This window comes from Hemitrygon akajei, chromosome 3 (assembly GCF_048418815.1).
Source record: "Hemitrygon akajei chromosome 3, sHemAka1.3, whole genome shotgun sequence".
Classification (NCBI taxonomy): domain Eukaryota; kingdom Metazoa; phylum Chordata; class Chondrichthyes; order Myliobatiformes; family Dasyatidae; genus Hemitrygon; species Hemitrygon akajei.
The window spans coordinates 96,260,424-96,288,401 of record NC_133126.1 but is presented as its reverse complement, the minus strand read 5'-3'; the positions used below and the strand labels follow the sequence as shown (position 1 = coordinate 96,288,401).

The following is a 27,978-nucleotide window of genomic DNA, read 5'->3' as shown; positions in this document are numbered from 1 at the left end:
AAATATCATAAAAAGATTGTTTCGAATTTAAGACTGAGCAGCGGATCTTTTCTAAATTTAAATACGACATAATATCACGTAACCATTGAAGATGTGTAGCAGGGGTAGACTCCTTCCATTTAAGCAAGATTGCTCTTCTTGCTAAAAGAGAGGTAAAAACTAAAACCTGTAGGTTAGGAGTATTTAAAGTTATATCTTCATTTACAATAATACCAAACAAGGCAGTAAGGGGATTTGGGTCAAATTGGACCCTAAAAAGTTGAGAGAAGGTATGAAATACTTCCCGCCAAAACTTTTCAATTGTAGGGCAAAACCAAAACATATAAATTAAAGAGGCATCAGCAGAGTTGCATTTATTACAAAGTGGAGAAACATTCGGGTAAAAACTGGAGAGCTTCTGTTTAGAAATGTAAGCTCTATGAACCACTTTAAATTGTAGAAGAGAATGACGAGCACAGAAAGATGATTTATTAACCCGTATAAGAGTTTTATTCCATCTATCATCAGAAATCTGACAATTTAGGTCATCCTCCCAAGCTTTTTTTATTTTATCTAAAAAGTCTTGTCTAGAATCAATCAACAAGTTATAGACACCGGTAATAGAACCATTAACAAAAGGTTTTAAATTTAAAAGATCATCCAGTAAATTTTTATCAGGACCTACAGGAAAAGTAGCTAATTGGAAATGTAGAAAATCTCTAATTTGAAGGTATCTGTAAAAGTGTGATTTTGGGAGTGCAAATTTATTTGACAATTGGTCAAATGAAGCAAGAGATCCTGAGATAAACAGGTCCCAAAAACATTTAATACCTAATTCATCCCAATCTTTAAAGACTTTATCAGTCATGAAAGGGATAAAAAAATAATTAAGGAGAATGGGAGATGATAATGAAAAATTCGCTAAACCAAAAAATTTTCTAAATTGAGACCAGATCCTTAAAGTTTGCTTAACAATTATGTTATCTGTTGTTTTATTTGCTGAAAAAGAAGAGTATGATCCAAGAAGAGAGACAATAGAGGATTTTTTTTACAGAATTAACTTCTAATGATGGGCAATCTTTACGATAAATATAATAGGACCAGAAAGTAAAATTCCTTATATTGGCAGCCCAATAGTAAAACCTAAAATTGGGTAGGGCTAGTCCACCCATCTCTTTATTTCTTTGTAAGTAAACTTTACTTAAACGAGCTTGTTTAGTATTCCAAATATAAGAGGTTAAAATTGAATCTAAAGAATCAAAGTACGTGTTAGGAGTAAGCACCCTTTCTGTTGATTTTGTTAGCTTCATTGGAGTAGACTGTGGCAAATAGATCTTGGATTTTAAACAAGCTGCTTAATGAAACACACTGCTATTTAGATACTGATAAATGAAATTCACAAGGTCATTATTCTCTACCTGAAAATCAAAGAAAAAGCCGCAAATGCTGGTAATCTGCAACAAAGACTGAAAATACTCAAAATAAATGTAAGTAAATAATACTCAAAATTAAGTGACGTTTTAAATAGAAGAGATTCTGTCTGATGACGCCTGGAAATGAAAATTTTGTTTTTGCAAGGAGACTGTAGATGGACTGGTAGCATCGCCGTTTCGAGTGCGCACTCTGAGGGATGGGAAGGAGGCGGGCGGAAGCCAGGCTGATAGGAGAGATCGCTGATTTGAAAGCAATGACAAGAGAGGTTTGGACGGTTGTAGAATCACCTGTCACATTATAAAGTGAGCACTGACACCGTGCACCAAATTTAGCGAATGAGTCTGACAAAGCGACGCCCGCTTGACCGCCACTTGGACACCGACTCACCGCTCCGCTCCGCTCCGGGCGCCATTCGCGGGCCGGGGCGGGCGCGCATGCGCGGAGGGGGTCGCCGGGAGGAGACGGGTCACGTGGACCGTACCGTTCGTTTTGAATGAGTGGCGGCGGGAGCGCGCTAATGGCTGTTGTCGGCGAGGCGAGCGGGGTAAGGAGTTATATCCTGAGGGAATAGCAACCTGGTGCTCTGCCTTTCTGTTTGCATCGTCGGGGCGGGAGGTTTGGGGTAGGCACTCGGCCTACTCGTGGGGTCAAGGCGAGCCCGGAGGCGGCTCTGCTCGGATAGGTACCGTCTGTGACCCGATGCTGAGGGTTGGATCTGTGTGTCACTGATGCTCGTGTTGCAGTTGTACAAGTCGCTGTTGAGCCGGCACTCAGCTCTGGTCGCCCAACTATAAGAAGGATGTTATTAAATTGGAAAAGGTACAGAAAAGATTCACGTCACCGTGACTGGAGGGCTTGAGGAATGAGGGGAGGCTGAATCTTTTAAAATGCATTTTTTGAATGTTCATAAACTACACAGGAAAATACATTTATGTCTCATTATTATTTTTATTATACCGTCAAACCACATCATACTCCCGATGCAGGGTTTCTGCTTAAAACACCCCTTTGCCTCTTCATGTGTTGTTTGACTTGCTGAGTTCCTCCAGTAGTTTGTTTAATGGGTCAGATTACAGCATGTGTAGCCTTGTCTCCAATACATACGCTTATATTATTATATATTTTAAATATATACATCATCAATCCCTCTCTAGACAGCATCAGGTCTTTGAGAGGATGTCACTCAGGATCCAGCCCCTCAGTACCCAGTGTGCTCCTTCCCTGCAGAGCCTTTGTAGTGACTACAGAGGATATCATCAACATAGTCCTGTACCCTGAGGAACGTGCCGGTCTGACAGCATTCCCTTAGGTCGGCAGCTCTCAGATACGCCAAGCTGTGTTTTTTCACCTCGAAGTTCATTGGAAGATCTGTGCTTTGCAGTCGAGGGCTGGTGATAAGGGAAGAATTGTTCTGATTTGCCAGAATGGAATGAGGGAACCTAGCCTGGAGTTATATTTGGGTTGTTCTCTTTGGAGTGAAAGAAGATTAGTTTTATATGCCATATGTACATTAAAAGATACATTGAAATGTGTTGCATGTGTCAAGTCATGTCAAATCAGTGAGGATTGTGCTGGGTAGTCCGCAAGTGCTCCAAGCTTCTGGCACCTGCAACTCACTAACCCTATACATCTTTGGAATGTGGGAGGAATGTATGTGACACATACGTTTGAATGCTGTTCATAGAATTCAGTTCAGCATTTGACACAATCATTCCTCAGCACCTGACTGGAAAGCTGAAACTGCTGGGCCTGAACACCTCCCTCTGCAACTGGATCCTAGACTTCCTGACTGGGAGACCTGTTAGTCTGGATCGGAGGCAGCATCAACACCATCACACTGAGCATGGGGGCTCCCCAGGGCTGCGTGCTCAGTCCACTGCTGTTCACTCTGCTGACCCCGACTGTGCTGCAACACACAGCTCGAACCATATCATCAAGTTCGCCGATGACATGACCATGGTGGGTCTCATCTGCAAGAATGACAAGTCAGCTTACAGAGAGGAGGTGCAGCAGCTAACAGACTGGTGCAGAGCCAACAACCTGTCTCTGAATGTGATCAAAACAAAAGAGATGGTTGTTGACTTCAGGAGGGCACAGAGCGACCACTCTCCGCTGAACATTGACGGCTCCTCCTTTGAGATCGTTAATAGCGTCAAATTTCTTGGTGTTCACCTGGCGGAGAATCTCACCTGGTCCTTCAACACCAGCTCCATAGCCAAGAAAGCCCAGCAGCGTCTCTACTTTCTGCGAAGGCTGAGAAAAGTCCATCTCCCACCCCCCCCATCCTCACCACATTCTACAGAGGATGTATCGAGAGCATCCTGAGCAGCTGCATCACTGCCTGGTTCGGGAATTGCACCATCTTGGATCGCAAAACCCTGCAGCGGATAGTGAGGTCAGCTGAGAAGATCATTGGGGTCTCTCTTCCTGCCATTACAGACATTTACACCACACACTGCACCCGCAAAGCTAACAACATTGTGAAGGACCCCACGCACCCCTCACACAAACTCTTCTCCCTCCTGCCATCTGGCAAAAGGCTCCGAAGCATTCGGGCTCTCATGACCAGACTGTGTAACAGTTTCTTCCCCCAAGCCATCAGACTCCTCAATGCTCAGAGTCTAGACTGATATCTACATCATTTATTATTATATTGTAATTTGTCCTCTACTGTGCCTATTGTCTTGTTTATTAATTATTGTACTGCCCTGCACTGTTTTGTACACTTTATGTAGTCCTCTGCAGGTCTGTAGTCTAGTGCGGCTTTTATGTTGTTTTACGTAGTCTAGTGTAGCCTTGAGCTGTTTCACGTAGTCTAGTGTTGTGTTGTTTCATGTAGCACCAGGGTCCTGGAGGAACGTTGTTTCATTTTTACTGTGTACTGTACCAGCTGTTTATGGTCGTAATGACAATAAACTTGACTTGAAACCGGAGCACCGGGAGGAAGCTCACATAGTCACAGGGAAAATAACAAGCTACTTACAAATAGCGACAGGAATCGAATCCCTTCAGTGATCGCTGGCGCTGTAAAGTGATGTGCTAACAGCTTCACTATTGTGCTGCCTGTTTGAAGAACATAGAATGGTATAGCACTGTACAGTTTCCAATGTTGTGCTGACCTATTAACCTACTCCAAGATCACTTTAATACTTGCTTCCTACATATTCATCCACTTTCCATTCATGTAAGAGTCTTTTAAACGTCCATAATGTATCTACCTCTACCACCAGCTCAGGCAGTGTGTTCCTTGATCTTAACACTGTACGTATATATAAAAAAAAGCTACCTCTGACTCTTCTTCTCCCATCCCCCACCCTCACCTCCATACTATTCTCCAATCATCTTAAACTTATACTGTATTCTTTCATATTAACCATTAGTACCTTGGAAAAAGGGCACTGGCTGTCCACTCCATCAATGCATCTTGTACACCTCTCATCTTCTTTTGGTCTGAAGAGAAAGGTCCAAGCTCACTCAATGTTTCCTCTGAAGACATGTTTTCTAATTTAGGCACTACCTGGTGAACTTCCCTGCACCCTATCTAAAACTTCCACATCCTTCCTTAAATGAGGGGACTAGAACTGCATACAATACTGTAAGCATGGTCTAACTGAAGTTTTATAGAGCTGCAACGTTAACTCATGGCTCTTGAACTCAATCTCATGAGTAATGAAGGCTGACACACCTTCTTAACCACCCTATCAACTTGAGTGACCACTTGAGGGATCCACGGATGTGGACTCCAAGATCCCTCTATTCCTCCACACTGCTAAGATTCTTGTCATTAACCTTGTCCTCTGCATTTAAGCTTGACCTTCTAAAATGTATCACTTCACACTTTCCTGGATTGAACTCCATTTGCCACTTCTCAGCCCAGCTCTGCATTCTGTCTCTGTCCCGTTGTAACCTACACCAACCTTCTACGCTGTCCACGCCACCACCAATGTTCATGTCAATTGCAAACTGCGAGCTCACTCTTCCACTTCCTCATCTAAGTTGCTTATAAAAATCACGAAGAGCAGGGGTACCAGAACAGATCCCTGTGGAACACCAGTAGTTACAAATTTTCTGGCAGAATATGCTCCATCTACTCCACCCTCTTCTGGAGGTTGAAATGACATTTTATAGCAGTTGACAAGGTAATGATATGTTTTGAAAAGTAGGTGGGGGAGAAGTTTCAATTCATGTTGTTCATGGAGTTGTAGCGACTTATACCACAAGAACAGACCCTTTAGCCCACCAAGCCTATACTAGTCACCAATTTCCCATTTATATAACCGTGCATCCCATTGTTTTTTCTCAGCAATATTTTTATTAGTTTTTTAAATCAAGAAAGCATAGTACAAAGGAGGTTTGTGCAGTACCTAACAAATGTACAATTCACATCTATGAAAGAGATGCACCCATAGTACGATCATGCTTTGGTTGCCTCCCTACCCCTCTCAATTCTCATCTCCAAGCCATCATTGCATTAGCAAAAAGGGTTAAACAGAATCTTTATCCCCACAGAGCTGCATTTGTATAGAGAAAGTGTCTTTTCCTAACACACAAACTGTTGTATGTTTACACGTCTGAGTTCGTAGAATTTTACTGGTGAATGCTGAAAGTCAGGGAGTTATGTGCAGAGGAAAGGAAGAAGGGATGAACCTGTAGTTTGGCTGGGAATTCTGAAAATATTCAAGAAAGGTTCCCCATACCTTTTGGAACTTTATGTTCGAATTGAGGGTTGGATAGTGGACCTTCTCAAGGTGTTTATCTGGACATGATGTCCCTAAGCTACTGAGCGTGGGTGGGCGGGACATCATCCCTCCACCTGAGCAAGACTGTGCGCCTGGCCAACAGAGAAGCAAAAGACAGTGTGCAACGTTTAGTTGGACTTAGGTGCGTGTCCCCCTCTCCGAAGGTGCCGAAAAGAGCAATCAAAGGGTTAGGTTCCAGATTGTAATTAAGTATTTGGGATAGAGTTTGGAAAACATCTCCCCAGTATTTTTCCAAGCTAGGGCATGTTCAGTACATGTGAATAAGGGAAGCCCCACCTCTTTTGCATTTGTCGCAGCAGGGATTGACATCTGGGTAGATGTGAGATAATTTAGTTTTAGACATACGTCCTTGAACTGTAACAGGCAGTGGCGGGCACATAAAGGGGTTGAGCTAACTAACTTGAGAACTGAATCCCATACATTGTTTGGCAGTGAAAATTTAAATCTTGCTCCCAGGCAGTTTTACTTTTATCAAGGGGGGCTCGCCTCAGAACCGCTAGCTTGTCACAAATAGTAGATATTAGACCTTTGCACAATGGATTCATGCAGAGAAACATCAACGATGTTTGTGCTAGGTACCTCAGGGAAGTTTGATAACAAAGGGATGATAAAATGTCTAATTTGCAAATATCTGAAGAAATGAGTGTTGGGTAAATTAAACTTTGCAGACAGTTGTTTAGATGATGCAAAGCAGTTGTCTATAAAAAGATCTTTAAAGCGCCTGATGTCCTTTTTATAGCAGTCTTGAAATGTTAGATCATGTATAGAAGGCTGGAAGAGGTGATTATGTAGAATAGGACTTGAAAGGGAGAAGCCATAGAGACCACTATACTTTCTGAACTGAACCCATACTCTCAGGGTGTGCCTGGTAACAGGATTAGCAATTGGTTTAGGCGAAAGAAAAGGGAGTGCGGATCCAAGAAGTGCGGAAATACAGAAATTCTTAATAGAATTCAGCTCCATTGCCAACCATATTGGGCAGTCAGATTGGTTGTGGAAATGAGACCAAAAGATGAGAAAGTGTATGTTAGCTGCCTGGTAATAAAAGTGGAAATTGGACAGAGCCATACCCTCAACACTTTTAGATTTTTGAAGATGGACTTTATTCAGTCGGGGATGCTTGCCCTTCCATAGGTAGGACGATATGACTGAGTCTAGTGAGTCAAAGAAGACTTTAGGAATGAAAATTGGTATGGATTCAAAAAGGTATAAGAATTTAGGAAGGATGTTCATTTTGACAACATTAATTCAGCCCATCAGGGACATAGACAGTGGTGACCATTGTATTCGGCTCTGTTTCGTATAATTTAACAAATTAGTGAAATTTTCTCCAAAAAGACGCTTATAATTCCTTGTTACTGTGACGCCAAGGTAAGTAAATTGGTTATTTACTACCCTAAAAGGGAGGTTATGGAATTCTGACGCTTGTGCTTTTCTATTTATTGGAAAAAGCTCGCTCTTGTGTAAATTAAGTTTATATCCTGAAAACAGGCTAAATTTGTTAAGGAGTGAGAACATGGGGGGGGGGTAAGGAGGTGATCAGGTTTGATATAAAAAATAAAAGATCATCAGCATAAAGGGAGACTTTGTGCTCAATTCCTTCCCTCCAAATCCCCGTCACAACTATGGAATGGAATAGCCAGTGGCTCTATGGCCAGATCAAAAGTAACGGGCTTAAGGGGCACCTTTGGCGGGTTCTACATTTGAGATTGAAAGGTTGGGATTGCTGAGAGTTGGTCAAAACAGAGGCAGTGGGACACAAGTATAACAGTTTAATCGACGTGATGAAACTTTGTCCAAAATCAAATTTTTCTAACACAGCAAAGAGGTAATTCCATTCCACATGGTGGAACGCTTTCTCTGCGTCTAAGGAGATAACACATTCAGGAATCCCAACTGAAGGTGAGTATAAGATATTTAAAAGACGGCATATGTTTTTTTAAAAAAAAAGGGGAGGCGGTTTTTGACAAAACCGGTTTGGTCTTCAGAAATAATAGAGGGTAGGATGTTCTCCAATCGATGGGCCAGAACTTTAGCTAAGATTTTGACATCGACATTTAACAGAGAGATTGGCCTGTATGACGAGCACTCTGTTGGATCTTTGCCTCTCTTCACCAGAAGAATAATGCATGCCTCATTAAATGATGCTGGCAGTTTACTTTGTTTAAACGAATCAGATAAAACCAAGGTTAGTTGAGGTGAGAGCAGTGACGAAAATGATTTAAAGAATTCTACAGGGAACTTATCGGGTCCTGGAGATTTACCAGTCTGCAGTGACGAGATGACTCAAGGATATTTCCTCTAATGATATTGGCTCATTCAGTCTCATTTTGAGATCAGGAGAGAGCATAGGGATATTTAAGCTATTTTAAAAATTCTCTACCAAGATGTTATCATTTGGGGATTCAGAGGTGTAAAGTTGGGAATAAAAGTTCCTGAATGTGTCGTGTTGATTTCAGAGTGATTTGAGGTGATGCTTCTGTTTTCCTTTCAAATTTTTGTGATGTGTTGTTTGGCTTTGAAGCACCTTTATTGGTTGGCTAAAAATTTACCAGATTTGTCACCATGAATATTGAACCGGCTCTTGCTCTTCAAGATTTGGCGTTCAATTGGGTGAGTGGAAATAAGGTCAAATTTAGTTTGGAGTTCCACTCATTTTTTTGTACAGCTCCGGATTTTTAATTTGAGCATGTTGTTGGTCTATTTCTTTAATTTGATTGGCCAGGTCAAGTCGTTCTTTATGGTTCTTTCTTTTCATATTTGCAGTGTAGGAAATTATTTGACCCCTGAGGTATGCTTTCAAAGCATCCCAAACAACCAGGCTTGAAGTTTCAGGTGACATATTGATATTAAGGAAAAAGATTATCTGGTTCTCCATAAATTTTATGAAGTCATTATCTGACAGTAAGGTCGAATTAAGATGCCAATGTTTATTTATTTGAGGAAGGCCAGGAAGAATTATAGACAGGACAACCGGAGCATGGTCTGATATCACTATGCTCTGATAAACACAGGAATGGACCTATGGAATCAGCTGATTATCAATTAGAAAATAATCAATTCTAGAAAAGGTGTGATGAACATGTGAGAAGAAAGAATATTCTCTCTTATTTGGGTGGAGAAAGTGCCATACATCAAATATGCCATAGTTGGAGAGGGAGGACTGAATTGATGAGGCAGATTTGCTTAGTACTGTGGGAATAGGAGACGATCGATCCAGCACTGGATCTAACCAACAGTTGAAGTCTCTGCTTAGTATGAGAGAGTATGAACTCAAATCAGGCAGCGCAGAAAACAAAATGTTCAAAGAAGTCCATATCACCCAAGTTAGGAGCATATATGTTAGCCAAAGCTACCAGTGTGTTATATAATTTCTACAAGACAATGACAAAACGGCCATTTGTATCTTATATTTTGTTGTGGAACTCAAAGGGAATGTTTTGATTTATGAGAATTGAGAACTCCCTGGCTTTAGCCTGAGACGTGGAGTGAAAGTACTGCCCCGCCCATTGTGACATAAGACGGGAATTGTCAGAACTGCGAATGTGTGTTTCTTGTAGAAATGTAATTGCTGTGTTAAACTGTTTGAGATGCAAGAACACCTTCCTTCTTTTAACAGTATGATTCAGCCCCTTGACATTCCAGCTCACAAAATTTAATGGACTAACCATTCTCCTTTAAAAAGGATACAGGTTGATAGGCATAAGTGGTGTCACCTTTTTGGGTATCAGCTCTAAGGCAAAAGTGTAATACAAAGAGAAACAGGGCAGAAGTAAATCCTGTATAACATGGACTTCTAAGGGTTCTTAAAACAAAACCAGCATTGGAGTATCTTCCCCCCATACCCCCAACCCACAAGACAAGAGGTAAAAGGAAATACTCTCACGAGAGAGAGCAGACTGAATGAGTATTACTCCACCTATCATGGCAGTCAGTACCTAACACAACCAAGTCAGACCAGACCTCACCGTCCAAGCACTGCAAACATTACCTGGCAGAGGGTATGGGAAAAAATATGAAGAATCCAGTATAGTGGGGAGGCTATCGATGTATTTCCATGCTTCATCTACCGAGCGTAGCCACTTCTTGTCACCGCTGGGAAGTGTAATGCGGAGTCGTGCAGGGTATAGAAGGGAAGGCCTGAATCCTCGGTTTTATAGCTCCATCATTACTTCTCTATATTTGGCTCGCAGGCTCAAAACTTCGGGAGAATTGTCCTCCACAACCCGAATCTGCTGGCTGTGGTATTCTAACTTCCCTCACCGCCGGGCCTCCCTAACCAGGAGATCTTTAACCTGGTAGTGGTGAAGTCGAAGAATAACTGGGCGCGTTCTCTGTCCTGGGGCTGGTTTAGCTGCTAGTGAGTGGTGGGCTCTATCAATCTCCGGCAGGGATGGGAGCGTCGTGCATCCCATTTAAAAAAAAAAATAAAAAAAAATTCTACCAGCATTGCCCTTTTAATTCTTCCCCAGATTCTATTCCTTGCCAGCATATTAGGAGTAATTTACAGTGGCCAATTAAACTACCAACCTTTCTATAGGGGCACAATTGAGAGTATCCTGACTGGCTGCATCACTGCCAGGAATGGGAACTGTACCTCCCTTAATCGCAGGACTCTGCAGAGAGTGGTGTGAACAGCCCAGTGCATCTGTAGATGTGACCTTCCCACTATTCGGGACATTTCCAAAGACAGGTGTATAAAAAGGGTGCGAAGGATCATTGGGGTCCCAAGTTACCCCAACCACAAACTGTTCCAGCTGCTACCATCCGGGATACGATACTGCAGCATAAAAGCCAGGACCAACAGTCTCTGGGACAGCTTCTTCCACCAGGCCATCAGAGTGATTAATTCGTGCTGCCACAACTGTATTTCTATGTTATATTGACTATCCTGTTATACATAATATTTATTATAAATTACTATAATGCACATTTAGATGGAGATGTAAAGATTTTTACTTCATGTATATGAAGGATGTAAGTAATAAAGTCAATTCAATTCAATTCACCTCTATGAGGTGTGGGTGGAAACCTACATTGTCACAGGGAGAAAAAACAAACTCCACATCCGATGTCAAGATCGAACTTGGGTCACTGGGGCTTAAAGGCAGTGGTTGTATTGGTTGTATCAGCTGTGCCAAATCGATGGTACAAAAACTAGGAGACATTTGTTCAAGGCGGCTGGGTGAGATGAAGGAAAATGTTTCTCCATGAGTAATAATGATATTGCTGTCTATGAGGCTGCGTAGATGGAAATGGTCAATGATGTCTAAAGGGAATTGAGAGAAATAACCATACAGTGAGATGGGGCCGTCTGGGTTGCTCTTCAGAGGACCATCATGGAATTGACAGGCTGAACACACTGACTTGCATTCATGGATTGAAATAGCTGAGACCATTTCCACTCAATACTGCAGTTACTTCAAGATAATCAGAAAAAGTCAACTTATGACACGCTTACAGGTTCAACAAAAAGCTGTTGTTTGTTCTCTTTTAAATTCTGTCATGTCCTTGAACTCTGGATGCCTGTTAAAAGCTGGTTTGCGTGGAGCCTCATCTCTAGGCATTTAGATAACTATTCAGTTTTTTTTTGTTTATTGGAAATATTCTCCTGTTGGCAAGTGCATCTTCATGCATATTTTAATAAAAACTTGGCATTCCTCTGAAAAGCTGTTGAAGGTGGTTCAACAACTGTAGAATAGGTAGAACAGGTGTTCTACAGGGGCACAACTGAGAGCATCCATACTGGCTGCATCACTGCCTGCTATGGGAACTGTACTTGCCTCAATGGTGCAGAAAGCCCGGCACATCTGTAGATGTGAACTTCCCACTATTCAGGACATTTACAAAGACAGGTGTGTAAAAAGGATCATTGGGGTCCCGAGTCACCCCAACCACAAACTCTTCCAGCTGCTACCATCTGGGAAACAGTACCGCAGCATAAAAGCCAAGACCAACCAGCAATTAGACTGATTAATTTATGCTGATACAATTGTATTTCTATGTTATGTTGACTGTCCTGTTGTATGTACTATTGATTACAAATTACTATAAATTGTACATTTAGACGGAGACATAACATAAAGATTTTTACTCATGTATATGAAGGATGTAAGAAATAAAGTCAGTTCAATTCATAAATTACTAAAGCATTTTAGAACCACAGCAATAGGTGGAGTTAAGATGCATAACACTAATAGTCTCGTGAATAAGAGTAAGAGTATTCAAAGGTTGAATGTTCTATTCCTCGTATTCACTAAACAGGGAGCATCAATTGCACTAGCACTTGTCCTGCATGGTTGTTCCACTGGAAAAACTATTTGGTTAATCAATTTTGATTCCTTGATATATGCATAAATAATGCTATTTCATGTTATAGAAAGACAGGGAGAATTGCAAATGCTGGAAATCTAGAGTAACACAATATGCTGGAGGAACTTGGCAAGTCAGGTTGCATCTATGCAGGGAAATGAACAGTAGATGTTTTGAGCTGAGACCCTCCATCAGGACTGGAAAGAAAGAGGGCAGAGGTCAGAATAAGAGGGAGAGGTTGGTGGGGAACATGATAGACAGGTGATTGGAGACAGGTAGGTAGGTCTCCTCCCCTATGATTCGATCTTGTTCAGCATCTGCCTCTTCCACCTATCACCTTTTACATTCTCATTATTTCCCAATTCACTTCCCATCTACCTATCTCCACCACTCACCTGGATTTACTTCTCACCCAGAAACTCATGCTTCTCCCCCTTCCACACCCTTTGTCCTCTTTCCAGTTCTGGTGAAGGGTTCCAGCTAGAAACGTTGACTCTTCATTTCCTTGCAATGATGTGGCCTGACCTGTTGAGTTCTTTCAGCTTTTCATGTGTTGCTTCATGTTACAGAAAATTGTGATTTGACCAGTTTTCATGAAATGCAACTCTCCCTGCCCTCGTGTAGTACAGGTTTGCCTCTATCGAGATCGGTGGTCCCCTAACCTTTTTGGGTTACTGCCCCCTTGGCTTTTGGACCACATCTCTCCTTCCCCCCCCACCTTCTTCCTGGTCATTACTAAAATACTATAAACAATTTACATTTATGATGCTTAGTGAAAGAAAACAGGAACTGTAGACTCAAAGCAAAAATTATTCACATCTGTTTAAAGTTATAAATGGTTATTTCTTTAATTACAGTAAAATCTATTTTCATCAACAGTTTAGTAGTCCAACTATTCACTACTTCAGTGCTTTTTCACCTTTCAGTGACATGAATGGGCTTGATACAGTGATATCAGGTTATCAGCATCAGGCTGAATGTCACTCGGAACGAATTTCAGATCCCCACATTCAGCAATTTGCAGTCTTTTTCGAAGCTTTGAAAGAAGTTGGGCAATTGTACTGAAACTGTGCTCTACTAAATATGATATTGGAAAGGCAATAAAGAACATCTTGACCTTTTTCCACAGTGCAGGTTAGTGTTTAGAGATTTATTTTTTTCAACCAAAAGTCTTGATTTTTTTTTTGAACCTTGGCTTCAGCTCAGTCTTTTTGTAGTGAGATCAGTTTTTCCTCCATCTTCCCTGTTAATTCCTCATTACAAGTTTTCAGGAATGGATTTACTACCCAATCTGGAATTTGAAGATCATCATCTGGTATTTTCTTTCTTCCTCTACCAATGCAGAGAGGCTCGGAAATTGGAAAGGGTCCTGACGGCTATTGTTGCATTTAAAGGGGGTTAATTTGGACAGAAGTGTGGAGGCAGCTGATTTGACTTTGATAAGATTCACATCATTTCCTTGCAATTGAAGATTGATTTCATTAAACTAGGTGAACAATTCTGCCTAATATTCTTGAGTTGATTTTTGAAAGAATCTTTTAAGTCTTCAAAGAATTTTATCACAGTTTGAAAAAGCACATCAAAGCATCTCAAGCAGTTTCTTTTTGAGAGCCATCCGACTTTGTGCAACAGGAAGCATTCAACCTGTTCATTATTCTCAATACAAAGCTGTCAAAATAGTTGATAATTCAGAGCATTGGACTTAATTTTATTTACCACTGTATTTACCAATTTGTGCAACTGATCACTTAGGGTTTTTGTAACAAGAGGTTGTCTGTGAACAACACAGTGAATGGTAAATATGTCAGGTACAGCTTTTTTCAAGGAAGTAATAACCCCATGGTGGCGACCTGTCAGGTGCCCAAGCAAGAATGTTGGTGAGTGGAATGTCCTCCTCTTTGGAAAAGTTGCTGAGCAACCTGAAATATTGACTTCCCCTTTGTATCTGTGTCTAATCATCTTGCAAATAACAACTCTTGAACCATGCTTTCATCTTTTATGAAGTGAACATAACCAAGAAGCAAAGATTCATTGCCTGGCAAAGTTGACTCTTGCAACTGCAGAGCAAATTCTATTGTCCTAAGTATGTTGCACAATGCTTCTTCCACATGCTCAGACGTTTTGGACGGTTTCAAAAAATTGTTGCTGAGTGGAATCCTTTTCATTATTTGATTTGTGCAAAACCATACTCAGAACCTCTCTTACTGCTGGCAGATTTTGCAATTAAATATTGTATGAATCACGCAAATCATCACTGTTTGGTTGTGAGGTGCTGGTAAATGTGTTTTGAAGTGTTTTTGGTTCTGTAAGTTTTCACAATGTGACTGAAAATGAGCCAGAGTCTTGCTTGCTTTATCAGAGAGTATTCCCTTCAAATGTTCAAGGAGTCTGGATGGTCTCATTTCCTCATTTGAGAAAAACTTTTCACACAACAGACACATTGGCTGCTGTTGCTTGCTTGGTGCTGGTGTAAATTCATATTTCAGATATTCCACACTATAATATCTATACTTTTTTTTGGTCTGCTTCAGCCATTTTTGCTATGATTAATGACACAGTCAATAGACTATTATTTAAATCCAACCTCAAGTGCTGTGATCAATAAAGGAGAAAGTTATGATGCCATCAGATCTCAGGCAAAACCAGATTCTCTGATGAAGGTACAATAAAGTGGGACAGTGATATCTTGATTGGGCCGTGGGCTAGAGAAATGTGGTCAAAACCATTTGAAAGAGCAAATTCTGAACTTTGCCCCATTGAGCTCCATCCCGTAATTCACATGAATTGCGTGTGATTTGAGTATAGGAATCATACTAGCTAACACTGTACTACCATAGCAAGTGGCAAAAATGCAGAAGCTGGATCCAGAACTAACATGATTTCTTCAGTCCAGAAGCAGAAATGCCACATTGCTTTGCAACAACTATAATGTGCTTTGAGCTAAGTCTAAGAGAATAGTGGGTTTTCAAAAGAAATTACGTGGAGATTACGTGGTTATTGCAATCAGTTAAGAGGCATTGAGAATCAAATGCTTGTAATAAGGAATTCATTTCTTGAATTAAGCCTGTAATCCTTTAGTAGCTCCCCTTGCTACTGAGTGTCTACCCACTGGCAAAGTTCCCTCTAATTTGTAAAGACCAGAGTGCCCAAAAATCTTGCGCTGTGCAGTTTTTTAACTAGTGACGACATGTGCACACTGCATAATTATAAAAATAGTATAAATGAGCCAGTTCTAAAATCTGTAGATGAATAATCACAAAACTTCACATTGTCAACACTGTCTGCATCAGAAACCAGAAAAGCAAATCTGATCATGTACGATCATGAAATATACTTGACATGCCAATGAGGTAGAGGGTGACAACCTTTAATGTGCAATTTAAATTCCTTTGTCTATGAGTAGCAAAAGATGTGTGTGCTCATGTACCTTAGAGGGAACATTGCCCTCTTTATCATTATTGCCCTTGTAGAAACTCCCACTGCCCCCAGGGGGCGATATTGCCCACTTTGGGAACTACTGATGATCCCAAATTCCATTATAGGGCAAGAGAGGCAAATCAAATACAATGTTGGAAAATGCATGGTCATGCACTTTGGTAGAAGAAATAAATGTGCAGACTATTTTCTAAATGGGGAGAAAATCCAAAAATCTAAGTCCTTGTACAGAACACCCTAGGGGTTAATTTGCAGATGGAGTCAGTGGTTGGTGAGGAAGGCATATTCAATGTTACCATTTGAACAGTTTTGGGTTCCTCAGGTAAGAAAAGATGTGCTTCTAATGTTGAAAGCCTAGACAAAGTCAATGTGAAAAAGATGTTTTCCATGGTAAGGGAGTTCAGGACAAGAGGGCACAGCCTCAAGATAGAGGAGTGTCCATTTAAAACAGAAATGCAGAGAAATTTCTTTAGCCAGAGAGTGGTGAAGTTGTGGAATTTATTACCACAAGCTGTTGTGGAGGCCAGGTCACTGGGTATATTTAAGACAGAGCTTGTTAGGTTCTTGATTGGACATGGCTTCAAAGTTTATGGGGAGTGGGGCTGAGGAGGGGAAAAAGGGATCAGCCATGATTAAATGGCAGAGCAGACTCAATGAGCTAAATGGCCTAATTCTGCTCCTATGTCTCATGGTCATCTTATTAAGAATAGAAAGAGGTGTTGATAAATTTGTAACAATTTTTATAGAAGCTTACTGCATATAGTATGTCCTTGAAACTTCCTGTATATCATGTTGCAATGTGTAATATACAAAGTGGCAGTTACTTTCTTGCATCTTTGCTAAGCAATAAGCAACTGTTTATGTTCAATATACTTAATAAAATTGTTTAATTTGTACATCTCAGTTAAAATGCCTGTTGACCATTTTTCGTATCTTCTTGTAAATCTTTTCTAGATGGATGAAGAGATGGGTTTCCTGGAGTTGAAAGACTGTGTGATATTCCAATGCAAGAAATGCCACACTGTGTTAGGAGATTCTCTGCAGTGCTGTGGTTCGAACGCAACTCTCAACGTGCTGATGTGTTTAAGTAAGATGTGGGTGATTTCAAGCTTTTTTGTAATCTTGCCTTGGATGTTGAATGGCTGTTGGGCCTGAGTGATTCTGGCTATCAAATATTGATGCTTCACTTCAATTTCCACGTATTTCCGCGATTTCATGATACTTAAATTGGGTAGTAACCAACTTCTTTCTGGGAGAATTAAGGATCTGGGGTGGTGCACGAGCACTGATGCAGAAATCCTTTGAGAAGTATATTTGTTCCACTTTGATGTCTATTTGCTTCTTCATGGTCCTTCCCTATGTATATTCTCTGTGTGTAGGTGCTCTTTATCGTCATTGAATGTTTGTGGGTCTGTAAAGTTTTGGTTTGTTGCATGAGGAGAGATTAAGTAGATATGGACAATACTCTTTAGTTTTAGATAAATGAGGTGATTTCATTGAAACATGTGAAGTTTTTACAGGGGTAGATATGTTAGGCGAAGGATGATGCGTCCCCTAGTTAGGAGTCTGGAACTAAAGGTCAGTGTCTCAAAATAAAAGGCTGGCTATTCAAGCCTGATTTTATTCATATATATATATATACAACTTGATAAATGGCTGTGCAAGTACAGGGAGCAGAATGAGCCAATTTTTAATTTCTTGTATTTTATGAGTTGTACTGCTATGAAGCCAACTGGAAGTTAGCCAAATGGAACAACTGGTCCTTGAGTAATCTGCTAATGCAAATACCTATATAAACCTGAAGTGATCTGGTATGTCTTTGATAGCTCCTCAACTTTCTTTGTTCTCAAAGAATAAACCCAGTGTACCTACTTTGGTATATAGCAATCATCATTGAATGTTTGGAGATGAGCAGCATTTATACAGAACCTACATTATATTCCATACCTTTGTAGTCTGTCTTCATTTTGAATCCTATGTCTCTTATGTGCTGCCGCTTTCAAGGTTTTCTGGCTATCCAGATTCCTCTGTTTTGCCATGTAGTTTAGAGCTATGCATTGGTTCTCCAATTTCTTTTGCATTAAATTATCTCTCTGCTTTTTTCTGCATTTTCATCTGCAAGATCATTTTATAATGCTTATAAGCTCGATATCAACCTTCAAATTTGGAAATGCTTCCCTTCACACACGTTTATGTCATTACTATATTTCTTTAAGAAAATACAGTGGTGTCTGCTTATTTCCCAGGAAAACATAATTATCTTAAATACTTAAACACATAAACACCATGTAACACTACCTTTAAGCCAGTTTCCTGTTTTATTTCTTGCTATTAGCCCTTTTTAATGCCTTATAAAAATCTAAATTAGCAGCATTTCATTCTTCATCCATTTTTGTTACAGAATCAAAAGGTTCAGTCAGGCAAATCAAATGGGAGTTTCTTTTAACTAACCCATGTTGACCCTCTTTTGATTAATTCAAACTTCCCAAATTATTTAAGTTTCCTTGCCGATTCTAAAGGATTACCACAACTGAGTAAATTGACTGGCCTGTATTTGCTGCCATGACTTCCTTTTGTTGAAGATTTTCTATTTCCCAATCTTAGACATCTTTCTGTGTCTAGAGAGAATTGGAGTATCACAAAATGCCACCTGTAATGTCCAGTATCACTTCCCTCACAACCAGGTTTACCTCAACCTTTCTAGATAAAATTTTACTTTAAACATAACCACCCTTTCTAGTAACTCCTCCATACGTTGGTCTCTAATCCATTGTCTCTATTAGCTTAAGCTTTGGCTGGACAGTTGGTCTTTGTTTATCCCAAATAATAACATTCTGCTTCTTTACAGGGGATTATTTCTTAAATACTGTGGTACTTTTTAATTAAGAGGTATTAAAATAACCAAAGATAATTTCTGCTGTCTTGCTTTCAGCGGTGACAGAGAATGTGCATCTGGATCCTACTACTTTTGTAGGGTATGAAGGGCCTCTGACAGAATGGTAAGGCTATTACACATTAACTTTCAGAATGCCTTCAATCATAGAAACATAGAAAATGGGACTTAACTACTGCATGTCTATTAATCAGCAATGTATTGCTAAAGGGGTTTCTTTACATTCCTATGTGTTTTTTTTTGCTTGTAGTCTTTACAGGTCCCTGTACTGCAGCTTCTGTAGAGTCAATGTGGGTTTTGTACCTGTCTCTACAACAGATCTGTACGTTCACCTGCGTGGACTGTACTGTTTGGACAAGAAAATGTTGCACTGGTGAGTAGAAAACAGCAGGATTGCCTGATGTCCATGCATACGTTTGAACAGTACACATTCCGCTTTTGTCTCTGATTTCTAGCAAATACTAAGTTCTGCATCACACAATCCCCACATGTTATTTTGTCCTTTTTCTATCTGTAACTGCTGGCATGGAAAACAATTATGTTACCTAATATTTAATTGGTTTGTTATTGTCACATGTGCCAAGATGCAGTGAAAAATTTTGTTTTGTACGCCATCCTTGTAGGTCATTGCGACACAGCAGTAAGGTAGTATAACAGAATGTAGAATAAAGCTGTTACAGTTCCAAAGAAAGTGCAGTGTAGGTAGACAATAAGGTGTAGGGGCCATGAACAGGTAGACTCATCCTATTGTACTGTTCTGTCTCAGAACAGCTGCCTTGAGCCTGGTGATATGAGTTTTCAAGCTTTTGTATGATTTGTCTGATGGAAGGAGGGAGAAGAGAGAATGTCTGGGCTGGACAGGATCGTTGATTAAGTTGTCTGCTTTACCAAGGCAGCGAAAAGTGAAGCTCATAGAGACAAGGCGGGTTTTCACAACGTCTATAATTCCCTGCAGTTTCTTGTGAACTTGGGCAGAGCAGTTGCCATTCCAAAGTATGATGCCTCTGGATATGATGCTTTCTTTGATGCATCTACAAAAATTGGTGAGGCTGAATGGGGACATGCCATGTTTCGTTGGCCTTGCAAGGAAGTAGAGATGCTGATGTACTTTCTTGTCCATACCATCTGTGAGGATAACCTTTGTCTACATTCAATCACAAACATTCCTTCTCTATTTCTGCATTCAACAGATCCAAAATTGGCTTTGATATAGGAAATAGAGTGGTGCTGGAGGGTTGTCTGTACCCAGTGGTGTACCACAGGGATTGGTGCTGAACCTTTCATTGTTATTTTATTTGATAGATAGATAGATAGATAGATACTTTATTCATCCCCATGGGGAAATTCAACTTTTTTTCCAATGTCCCATACACTTGTTGTAGCAAAACTAATTACATACAATACTTAACTCAGTAAAAAAAATATGATATGCATCTAAATCACTATCTCAAAAAGCATTAATAATAGCTTTTAAAAAGTTCTTAAATCCTGGCGGTAGAATTGTAAAGCCTAATGGCATTGGGGAGTATTGACCTCTTCATCCTGTCAAATGCAAATGTCTATGGTCCACAGCTTATGGACTCACTTTTGGGGACATTGCAGTTCATGTCCCATGTACTTTTGTTTTTACTGCTTATTTTTTGCTATTTGTGTGACTTGAATGAGGTGCTTCAGCGCTGAACTGACTCTGCAGCTGTGACCTACAACTGTTGACACTGCGCTGGACTGGTTCCACAGCTGTGGCCTCACTTCATTTGTTTGTTATTTGTTTGCTTTTTATTGTTTGCATTTGTTCTTTTTTCACATATTGGGTGTTTGGTGGTCTTGTGTGTGTTTTTTATTCAAATAGTTCCCATTGTGTTTCTAAGTGACTGTCTGCAAAAAGACAAGTATCGAGGTTGATACTTGGTGCATAGGGTAATGAAGGTGTTTAGCTTGCTTGACTTCATAGGTAGCAGTATTGAGTGTTACGATTCAGCAACAATGAATATAGAATCGAGACTGGTTTTTTTATAACAAATAAAACATTTATTAAACACCGTTTTTAAAAAAAACCCCAAAAGTAAACAAACGACTAACTTAACCGGAAGTCGGCTGCTATACGGCAGCTTAAACGGATCTTAAAACGAGAAATGCAAACTCAGTTCTTTAAAGTAGTAGATGCAAAAGTCCAAATGATTTACACAGTCAGTTAGGAGAGACTTTCCTTGAAGTAATAAATTCTGTTACGTGAAGTTACTGCTGATCCCAGCCAAAGTATGCCTTGCTCGAAGGATTTACGATGAAGGAAATAAAACAGCTCAAAGACACTGACCTTTCCTTGGTGACACCTTGCTCCAGTCCTTTCTGCTCTTTCTGGACTATCTTGGATTCAGGTTACTAATTCCTTCCGAATGAGGATCAAATAAGGTCGAACCTGTTTTACCGCCAGCAACACCAACTTTTCTCGATCCGTCGGGTTTCCGTACTTCAATAAATTCTTCACTCCAACTGGACTTTACTGGCAGCAATGTTCAGAACTGCTGGCACAACGATTCTTACAGTAGAAATTAAAACAACACTTTTAAATGAAACTGCGTCATAAAATCAAATATGCAGCAGAACGGAGTCACTGTCGACTTAAGCCACGAACTGACCTATGTCACAGGGAGGGGTTCTCCTTTTATACCCTGTTGAAAGAGGCTACCACATGACCTCTCACTGGTGGGAAAATTACATCACTCCACCATCACAAGACCAGCAGAGCCTCAATTACATCATGGTCATGTGACAGTCACAAGATACCCAGGGGTACGTAACATGAGTATAAATGGAACATTCTGTTGCTACTGTATAAAAGGCAATGGTTAGGCCACACTTGAATATTGACTGCAGTTGTGATCACCAAATGATCAGAAAGGGTGTGGAGAGAGTGCAGAAGAAAATCATCAGGAATTGGGGGCTTACAAGGAAAGATTGTTTAGGTTGGAATTATTCTTATTGGAGTGCTGGAGGCTGAAGGGTGACCTTATAGACATTTATAAAGTTGAGGGGATTAAATAGGGTAGTTAGTTTCTTATCAAGGGTTGGAGAGTCTAAATTGCATCTAGTAATTTCCTTCAGATCTTGATACCTCATATTTTGTCTTTCCTTATGCCTATGCAGTCTTTTTTCTACCACTTATTGTTCGTAATTACCTATCAGTTGAAATACTTATTGATGCATGCAAGAGGTGTGGTGGGGGAACTATTTACCATGTCAAGGAGCTTTCATTTGTATACAGTGCTTCTAAGTATTTGTCTTTGAATTTTCTCTTCCCATGTGATTGATTCTTCATTTTTAGTTGAATTTTTAATTCTTTGTTGGTGGTGGGGATGAAGATGTGGTACCACTTTTTTTTCTGTTGATGTGGTACTGTTACAGCTGGTGTAAATCAGACTTGTGCCTCAAGCTTTTTTTAAAAATGTTTGTGACCAACTTTAAGGATTGAGAATTGATATTAACATTGCTTTTATCGTAGTTAGTGTGTTCCAACAATAAAATGAGGCTTGAACACTATCTAATCTTTCAGTACAATATTGAGGGAACTACACTACCTGGAGCGTCATTCTTTGGGTTAACATTAAATTCAGTGCAGAAGTAAAAGCCTAACTGCATTCTTGGCCATTTGTAGAAATCTTATAGCAATTAAATGAAAAGAGTTATAATGTTCCTTTTCCAACCATCATCATGACAGAGCATACAAACTGAATCATTTGCTCTTTGTAAGAATTTTCTTTGCTTGTTTTGACTACCCATCTAACAACCCTCATGTTGCAAAAAGAATGATGGTTGGAGTGATTTTTCATATCTTGGAAGTCAATTGAAGTATGTTTATTCTTAGAAACAAGTCTGCAAATTCACTGTAACTGTGTTAACTTCCAGCTACATGTTACAGAGCGATTCTTTCATTGAAGCCTCAGCCCTGAAACTTGAACCACAGAGCTTAACCCCGTACATAGGAGAGGTAATGTTCATTTCAATGACCTCTATCCTAAATCTGAAGGAAGAAAAACTGGCGGGTGGAGCTAGGATTGCCTATGAATTGGATTACTATTTAGCCCTTGCCTACACCAGCCTGTGACAAAAAGACTGTGCTGGTTTCTTTCTGTGAATTGCACTCCATTCTGACTTATTTCTCTCTAACTTTTAGTTGAAAACGCAGATCGTTGAGACATACTATCGTCTGATGGCTGCAATGACGACGCTGGATGAGTTGGTTGAAGAGGAGTGTGGGCTTAGGTCTAACACTTTTGCGTTCAAACATGAGTATAAACCAGAGATGAACTATTGGGTTTAGGGTTCTGTTCCAGTTTGGACTGTGAGAGGTAGTACCACTGTAAATTAAATCACACTTGACTGGAGCTCTTGATGGTATTAGAAAGGAAATTTCACCTTCTCGAAGGAATTCTGGCCTTGTGAATCAAAACCCAACTAGTGAAGAAAGCAATACTACCTTTTAATCGTGTGAGCACCTTCCCCCACCCCCCACGTTATGATATAATCCAAATCTTGTTGCATTTGGATTAGATTGTGCCTGAACTGGTGCCTAAACAAAATTCTAATAACTCAGATTATGTTCCAATTGCGAAGGTTTTTGCTTTGTTTAACACTGTTCAATTTAGCAAGCAAACTGCTTTAAAAATGTACTAGCTTGAATTACAATATATTACAGTAAACAAGCTGTGCAATGAATGATTTGAACAATTCTATGCTCTTGTATTTTTTCTGTTTTGTCCTTGGTATATTTAATGTTTTTTGGAATAACTGTATGCCCTGTTTGGTTCCATAACAGAATTTGTAATAAACTAAATGTCTCTTATTCTTTTACTACTTTACTCATGAGCCCAGGTCACGAGTCTTTTTCTGATATTAATTATATTGATTATCTGATATTAAACATGAATTTAACAGAGCTCAGCCACTTCTTGATGAATATTTATTCCATGACAAAAATCTGAAGGCTTAGTTTAACTGGGAAACAGAATTGTTGGTTTGTCCTTGGGTAACAGCAACTGATCTGTATGTTCTTCAAGTGTCGCCTCCAATTTTTCTTCAGTGTGAGGAGTTTCATGAAGGTTAAAACTTGACAGGTCCAATATTTGAATTTTCCTTCATGTCCATTGTGCCAAGGGGTGCCCCAGCCTTTGACTAAGTTGTGCAGAATTTTTCAGAATCAGGTTTACTATCACTATCTTAAATGATGTGAATTTTGTTGTTTTGCTAGAGCAGTACTGTGCAAAGACGTAAATCATGTACAAGTAAAATAATTAGTAATGTTCATTGATCATGGTAGTGGAGGGGAAGTTTGCCCAGCAGACCTACAGGAGCAAGGATACCCATGGACACTAGATGTTAGATGTAGTTTCATGTCTGTGGAACATCAAAATTACAATGGAACTGGTTACTAAGGGGAAAGGTTCACTGAAAAGTAATTTATGCACAGACGAAGGTCAAAGCAGAAGAGCAGTTGGTCCCAAGTAGTCCGTACAATTGTTTATACTCTATTACCTGACTGCTGCTATCGAGTTTCTGTCATTTCCTAATGGTAAATGTCTTATCAATCACCACGTAAGATCAGAAAATAAATGGAGAACACAGAAGTCTCAGTGTATCTATTCCTTACTCTGCAGATGTTTCAGATCAATGACTTGTGAGCAAGGTTAATTGTTCCTTGCTCTGTATAGATGTTACCTGGCCTGACTATTTTCAGCATTTATTATTTCCACTATTTACAGCAATTTCTGTTATTAAATAACTGTGTTCTGTATTTATTTTGAGAAGAAATCTATATTTTTGGCAGGATAATTTAGTTACAAAATAACTGACACAGTCAAACTGAAGAATACAGTCCAACCCAAATTGAAATATTTTCATTTACATTTGGAAATTTGAAATAAACTGCTAAAGTATTGGAACTGAGTAATTAGATTACTAACATCAAAGTCTATTGATAATCCATTTATTAACGATGTTTTGAATGGGGGCATCTGCGTGGAGTAATAGCCGGAAGTTTGCCACATTTTAATTCTGTCTCGATAAGGTAAGAAATTTGCTTGCTATTACAAAACGTTTTAACATTCAGAATGATGCATAATGGAGAATTATTTACATTATTTACACTACCTACAACATTCTATATGCCACTAAGCTTTGTATCATCTGCTAATTTACTAACCCACCCTTTCACTTTCTCATCCAATATATAAAAATCACAAAGAGCAGAGGTCCCAGAACACTTCCCTGAGGAACACCACTGGTCACTGACTTCCAGGCAGAATATTCTTCATCTGTTTTCAATGAGTAAGCCAATTCTGAATCCACATAGCCGTGTTTCACGAGACTCCATGCCAGCAGAATTTCTGAATGAGTCTATTATGGGGAACTTTGGCAAATGCCTTACTAAAATCCATACACACTACATCCACTGCTCTACCTTCATCAATGTGCTTTGTCACATCCTCAAAGAATTCAATCAGGCTTGTGAGGCATGACCTGCCCCTCACAATGCCATGCTGACTACTCCATTAGATTAACATGGTAGGATAATTGTTGCCATGGTAGCGTAACGATTACAGCTCGGGGCATTCAGGAGTTTAGAGTTCAATTTCGACAGTGTTCTGCAAGGAGACTGAAATGTGTGGATTTTCCCCAGGTCCTCTGGGTTCCTTGCACAGTCCAAAGATATACTGGGTAGGTTAATTGGTCATTGTAAATTGTGATTAGGATTAATCAGGGTTGCTGGGGCAGCATAGCTTAAAGGCCTGCTCTGTGCTGTATTGCTAAATGAGAAAAATGCTCCAAATACTCATAAACCTGTCTCTAAGAATCTTCTCCAATAATTTGCCCACACTAAAGCAACACTTACTGGTCTATAATTCCCAAGGTTATTCTTACTCTCTTTATTGAGTAAGGAATAACATTTGCCGCCCTTCAATATCCTGGTACTACTGTGGCCAGTGAGGAAGCATAGAACATCACAAAAAACATAGCAATCTCTCTACCCCCCCCCCCCCCCATTTACTATGGTAACCCGAGGTGTATCACATCCAGCTCCAGGGACTTATCTACCCCCCCCCCCCCCCCATTTACTATGGTAACCCGAGGTGTATCACATCCAGCTCCAGGGACTTATCTACCCCCCCCCTCCACTTACCATGGTAATCCGAGGTGTACCACATCCAGCTCCAGGGACTTATCCTATTGCTTTCCAGAAGCTTGTAGCACATCCTCTTTACGGAAGCATATTCCAGTATTTCTGCCTATTTTACACTGTCCTGATAAAGTTCAAGGTCCCTCTCACTTGCAGAATTGCAGAGGGAATTTTCCTTTCCGAATACCTCAAAGGCAGGGGAAAGGAAGATGATTCTGGTGGTGACCTCACTGAAGATAGCAAAAATCCAGTGGAAATTGGTTTATTGATTTACATGTACCATATACAGTGGATAGCTTTTGTCTGCATGAAATCCAGACACATCTTTCCCTACATAAGAACAGCAAGGTAATGCAAAAGGATTAAAAGTGCAGAAAATAGTGTTACAGAGAAAGTGATGGTGAGTAGGTTGAGAGATCAGGAGTTTTCTTCGGCAGTTTGAACAGGACAAGCGCATGAAAGTGAGGCAGCGGGAGAGTTTAAAAAGCGAGCAGACTAACGGAGCGGGCGACGGAGTAGTGGGAGACAGAGTAGGAAGGCTTTGGCTCGAGAGGCTTCGGCGAGCAGAGGCTGAGGACGGGCTTGCTCCCAGTGAGGTAAGGCCGGATAAGCTCCTTTAATAACAAATTAACTTAGGAGTAAGTAATGGAGGCAGCAGTTAGGACAGTCAAGTGCTTCATTTGCAGTATGTGGGAAGTCAGGGCGAGCACAATTGTTCCTGATGACTGCACCTGTAAAAGGTGCATCCAGCTGCAGCTCCTGACAAACCGAGTTAGGGAACTGGAGCTGGACTTGGATGAACTTCGGATCATTCGTGTGGTAGAGGCAGAAATAGACAGGAGTTACAGGAAGATGTTCACCCCTAAAAGTCAGGAGGCAGGTAGCTGGATGACTGTCAGGAGAGGGAAGAGGAATAGACAGACTGAGCAGAACACCCCTGTGGCCATTCCATCAATAATAAGTATACCGTTTTGGATACTGTTGGTGGGGACGACCTACCAGGGATAAGTTGCAGTGGTTGCATCTCTGACACCGAGATTGGACCCTCAGCTCAGAAGGGAAGGAGGGAAAAGAGAGCAGTAGTGATAGGGGATTCAATAATTAGGGGGACAGATAGGAGGTTCTGTAGAAGAGATTGAGAATCCCGGATGGTCTGTTGCCTCCCTGGTGCCAGGGTCTGCGATATCTCGGATCAAGTTCTCAGTATTCTCAGGACGGAAGGTGAGCAGCCAGATGTCCTGGTCTATGTAGAGACCAATGACGTGGATAGGAAGAAGGAGGAGGTCCTGTGAAGAGAATTTAGGGAGTCAAGTGCAAAGTTGAAGGACAGGACCTCCAGGGTTGCAATCTCAGGATTGCTACCTGTGCCACGTGCTAGTGAGGCCAGAAATAGGAAGATAATGCAGCTAAATACGAGGCTAAGGAGTTGGTGCAGGAGGGAGGGCTTCATGTTTCTGGACAATTGGGCCTTGTTCCAGGGAAGGTGGGACCTGTTCCGATGGGACGGGTTGCACCTGAACTGGAGGGGGACTAACATCCTTGTGGGAAGGTTTGCTAGTGCTGCTCTGGTGGGGAGGGGGGGGTTGAACTAGATTTGCAGGGGGAGGGGAACCAGAGTGTTAAAGCAGATAGTGAGGTGGAGGAGGATAAAGGTCATGCGTTAACTGTATGTATAGTGCATGGAGTAAAGCCAGATCTGACATATAAAGAGGCATTGAGGAAAGAGAAACAGAATAAAGGGTGTAAAGGTAGTAAGGTAGAAGGGCTAAAGTGTGTGTACTTCAATGCAAGAAGCATCAGGAACAAAGGTGATGAACTGACAGCTTGGATACATACATGGAATTATGGTGTAGTGGCCATTACAGAGATTTGGCTGGCACCAGGGTAGGAATGGATTCTCAATATTGCTGGATTTCAGTGCTTTAAAAGGGATGGGGGGGGGGGGTGGTGTGAAGGGGAGGAGAGGTGGCATTACTGTTCAGGGATACTATTAC

At 40.5% G+C, this 27,978-nt stretch overlaps 1 protein-coding gene across 2 annotated transcripts; it reads left to right on the top strand.

Annotated features, from left to right (window-relative positions):
- Positions 1-1,620: 1,620 nt before the first annotated feature.
- oip5 (opa interacting protein 5) lies at positions 1,621-23,744 on the top strand. 2 transcript variants are annotated; one of them, XM_073040396.1, is made up of 6 exons: positions 1,621-1,957; positions 16,875-17,007; positions 18,853-18,919; positions 19,064-19,186; positions 22,717-22,798; positions 22,985-23,744. In XM_073040396.1, exons 1-6 carry the CDS (start codon positions 1,907-1,909, stop codon positions 23,129-23,131), a joined length of 603 nt encoding a protein of 200 aa, XP_072896497.1. In that variant the 5' UTR covers positions 1,621-1,906; the 3' UTR covers positions 23,132-23,744. The 2 variants fall into 2 exon arrangements, with proteins under 2 accessions (XP_072896497.1, XP_072896498.1); XM_073040397.1 differs by lacking the exon at positions 1,621-1,957 and adding an exon at positions 2,119-2,232.
- Positions 23,745-27,978: the final 4,234 nt, after the last annotated feature.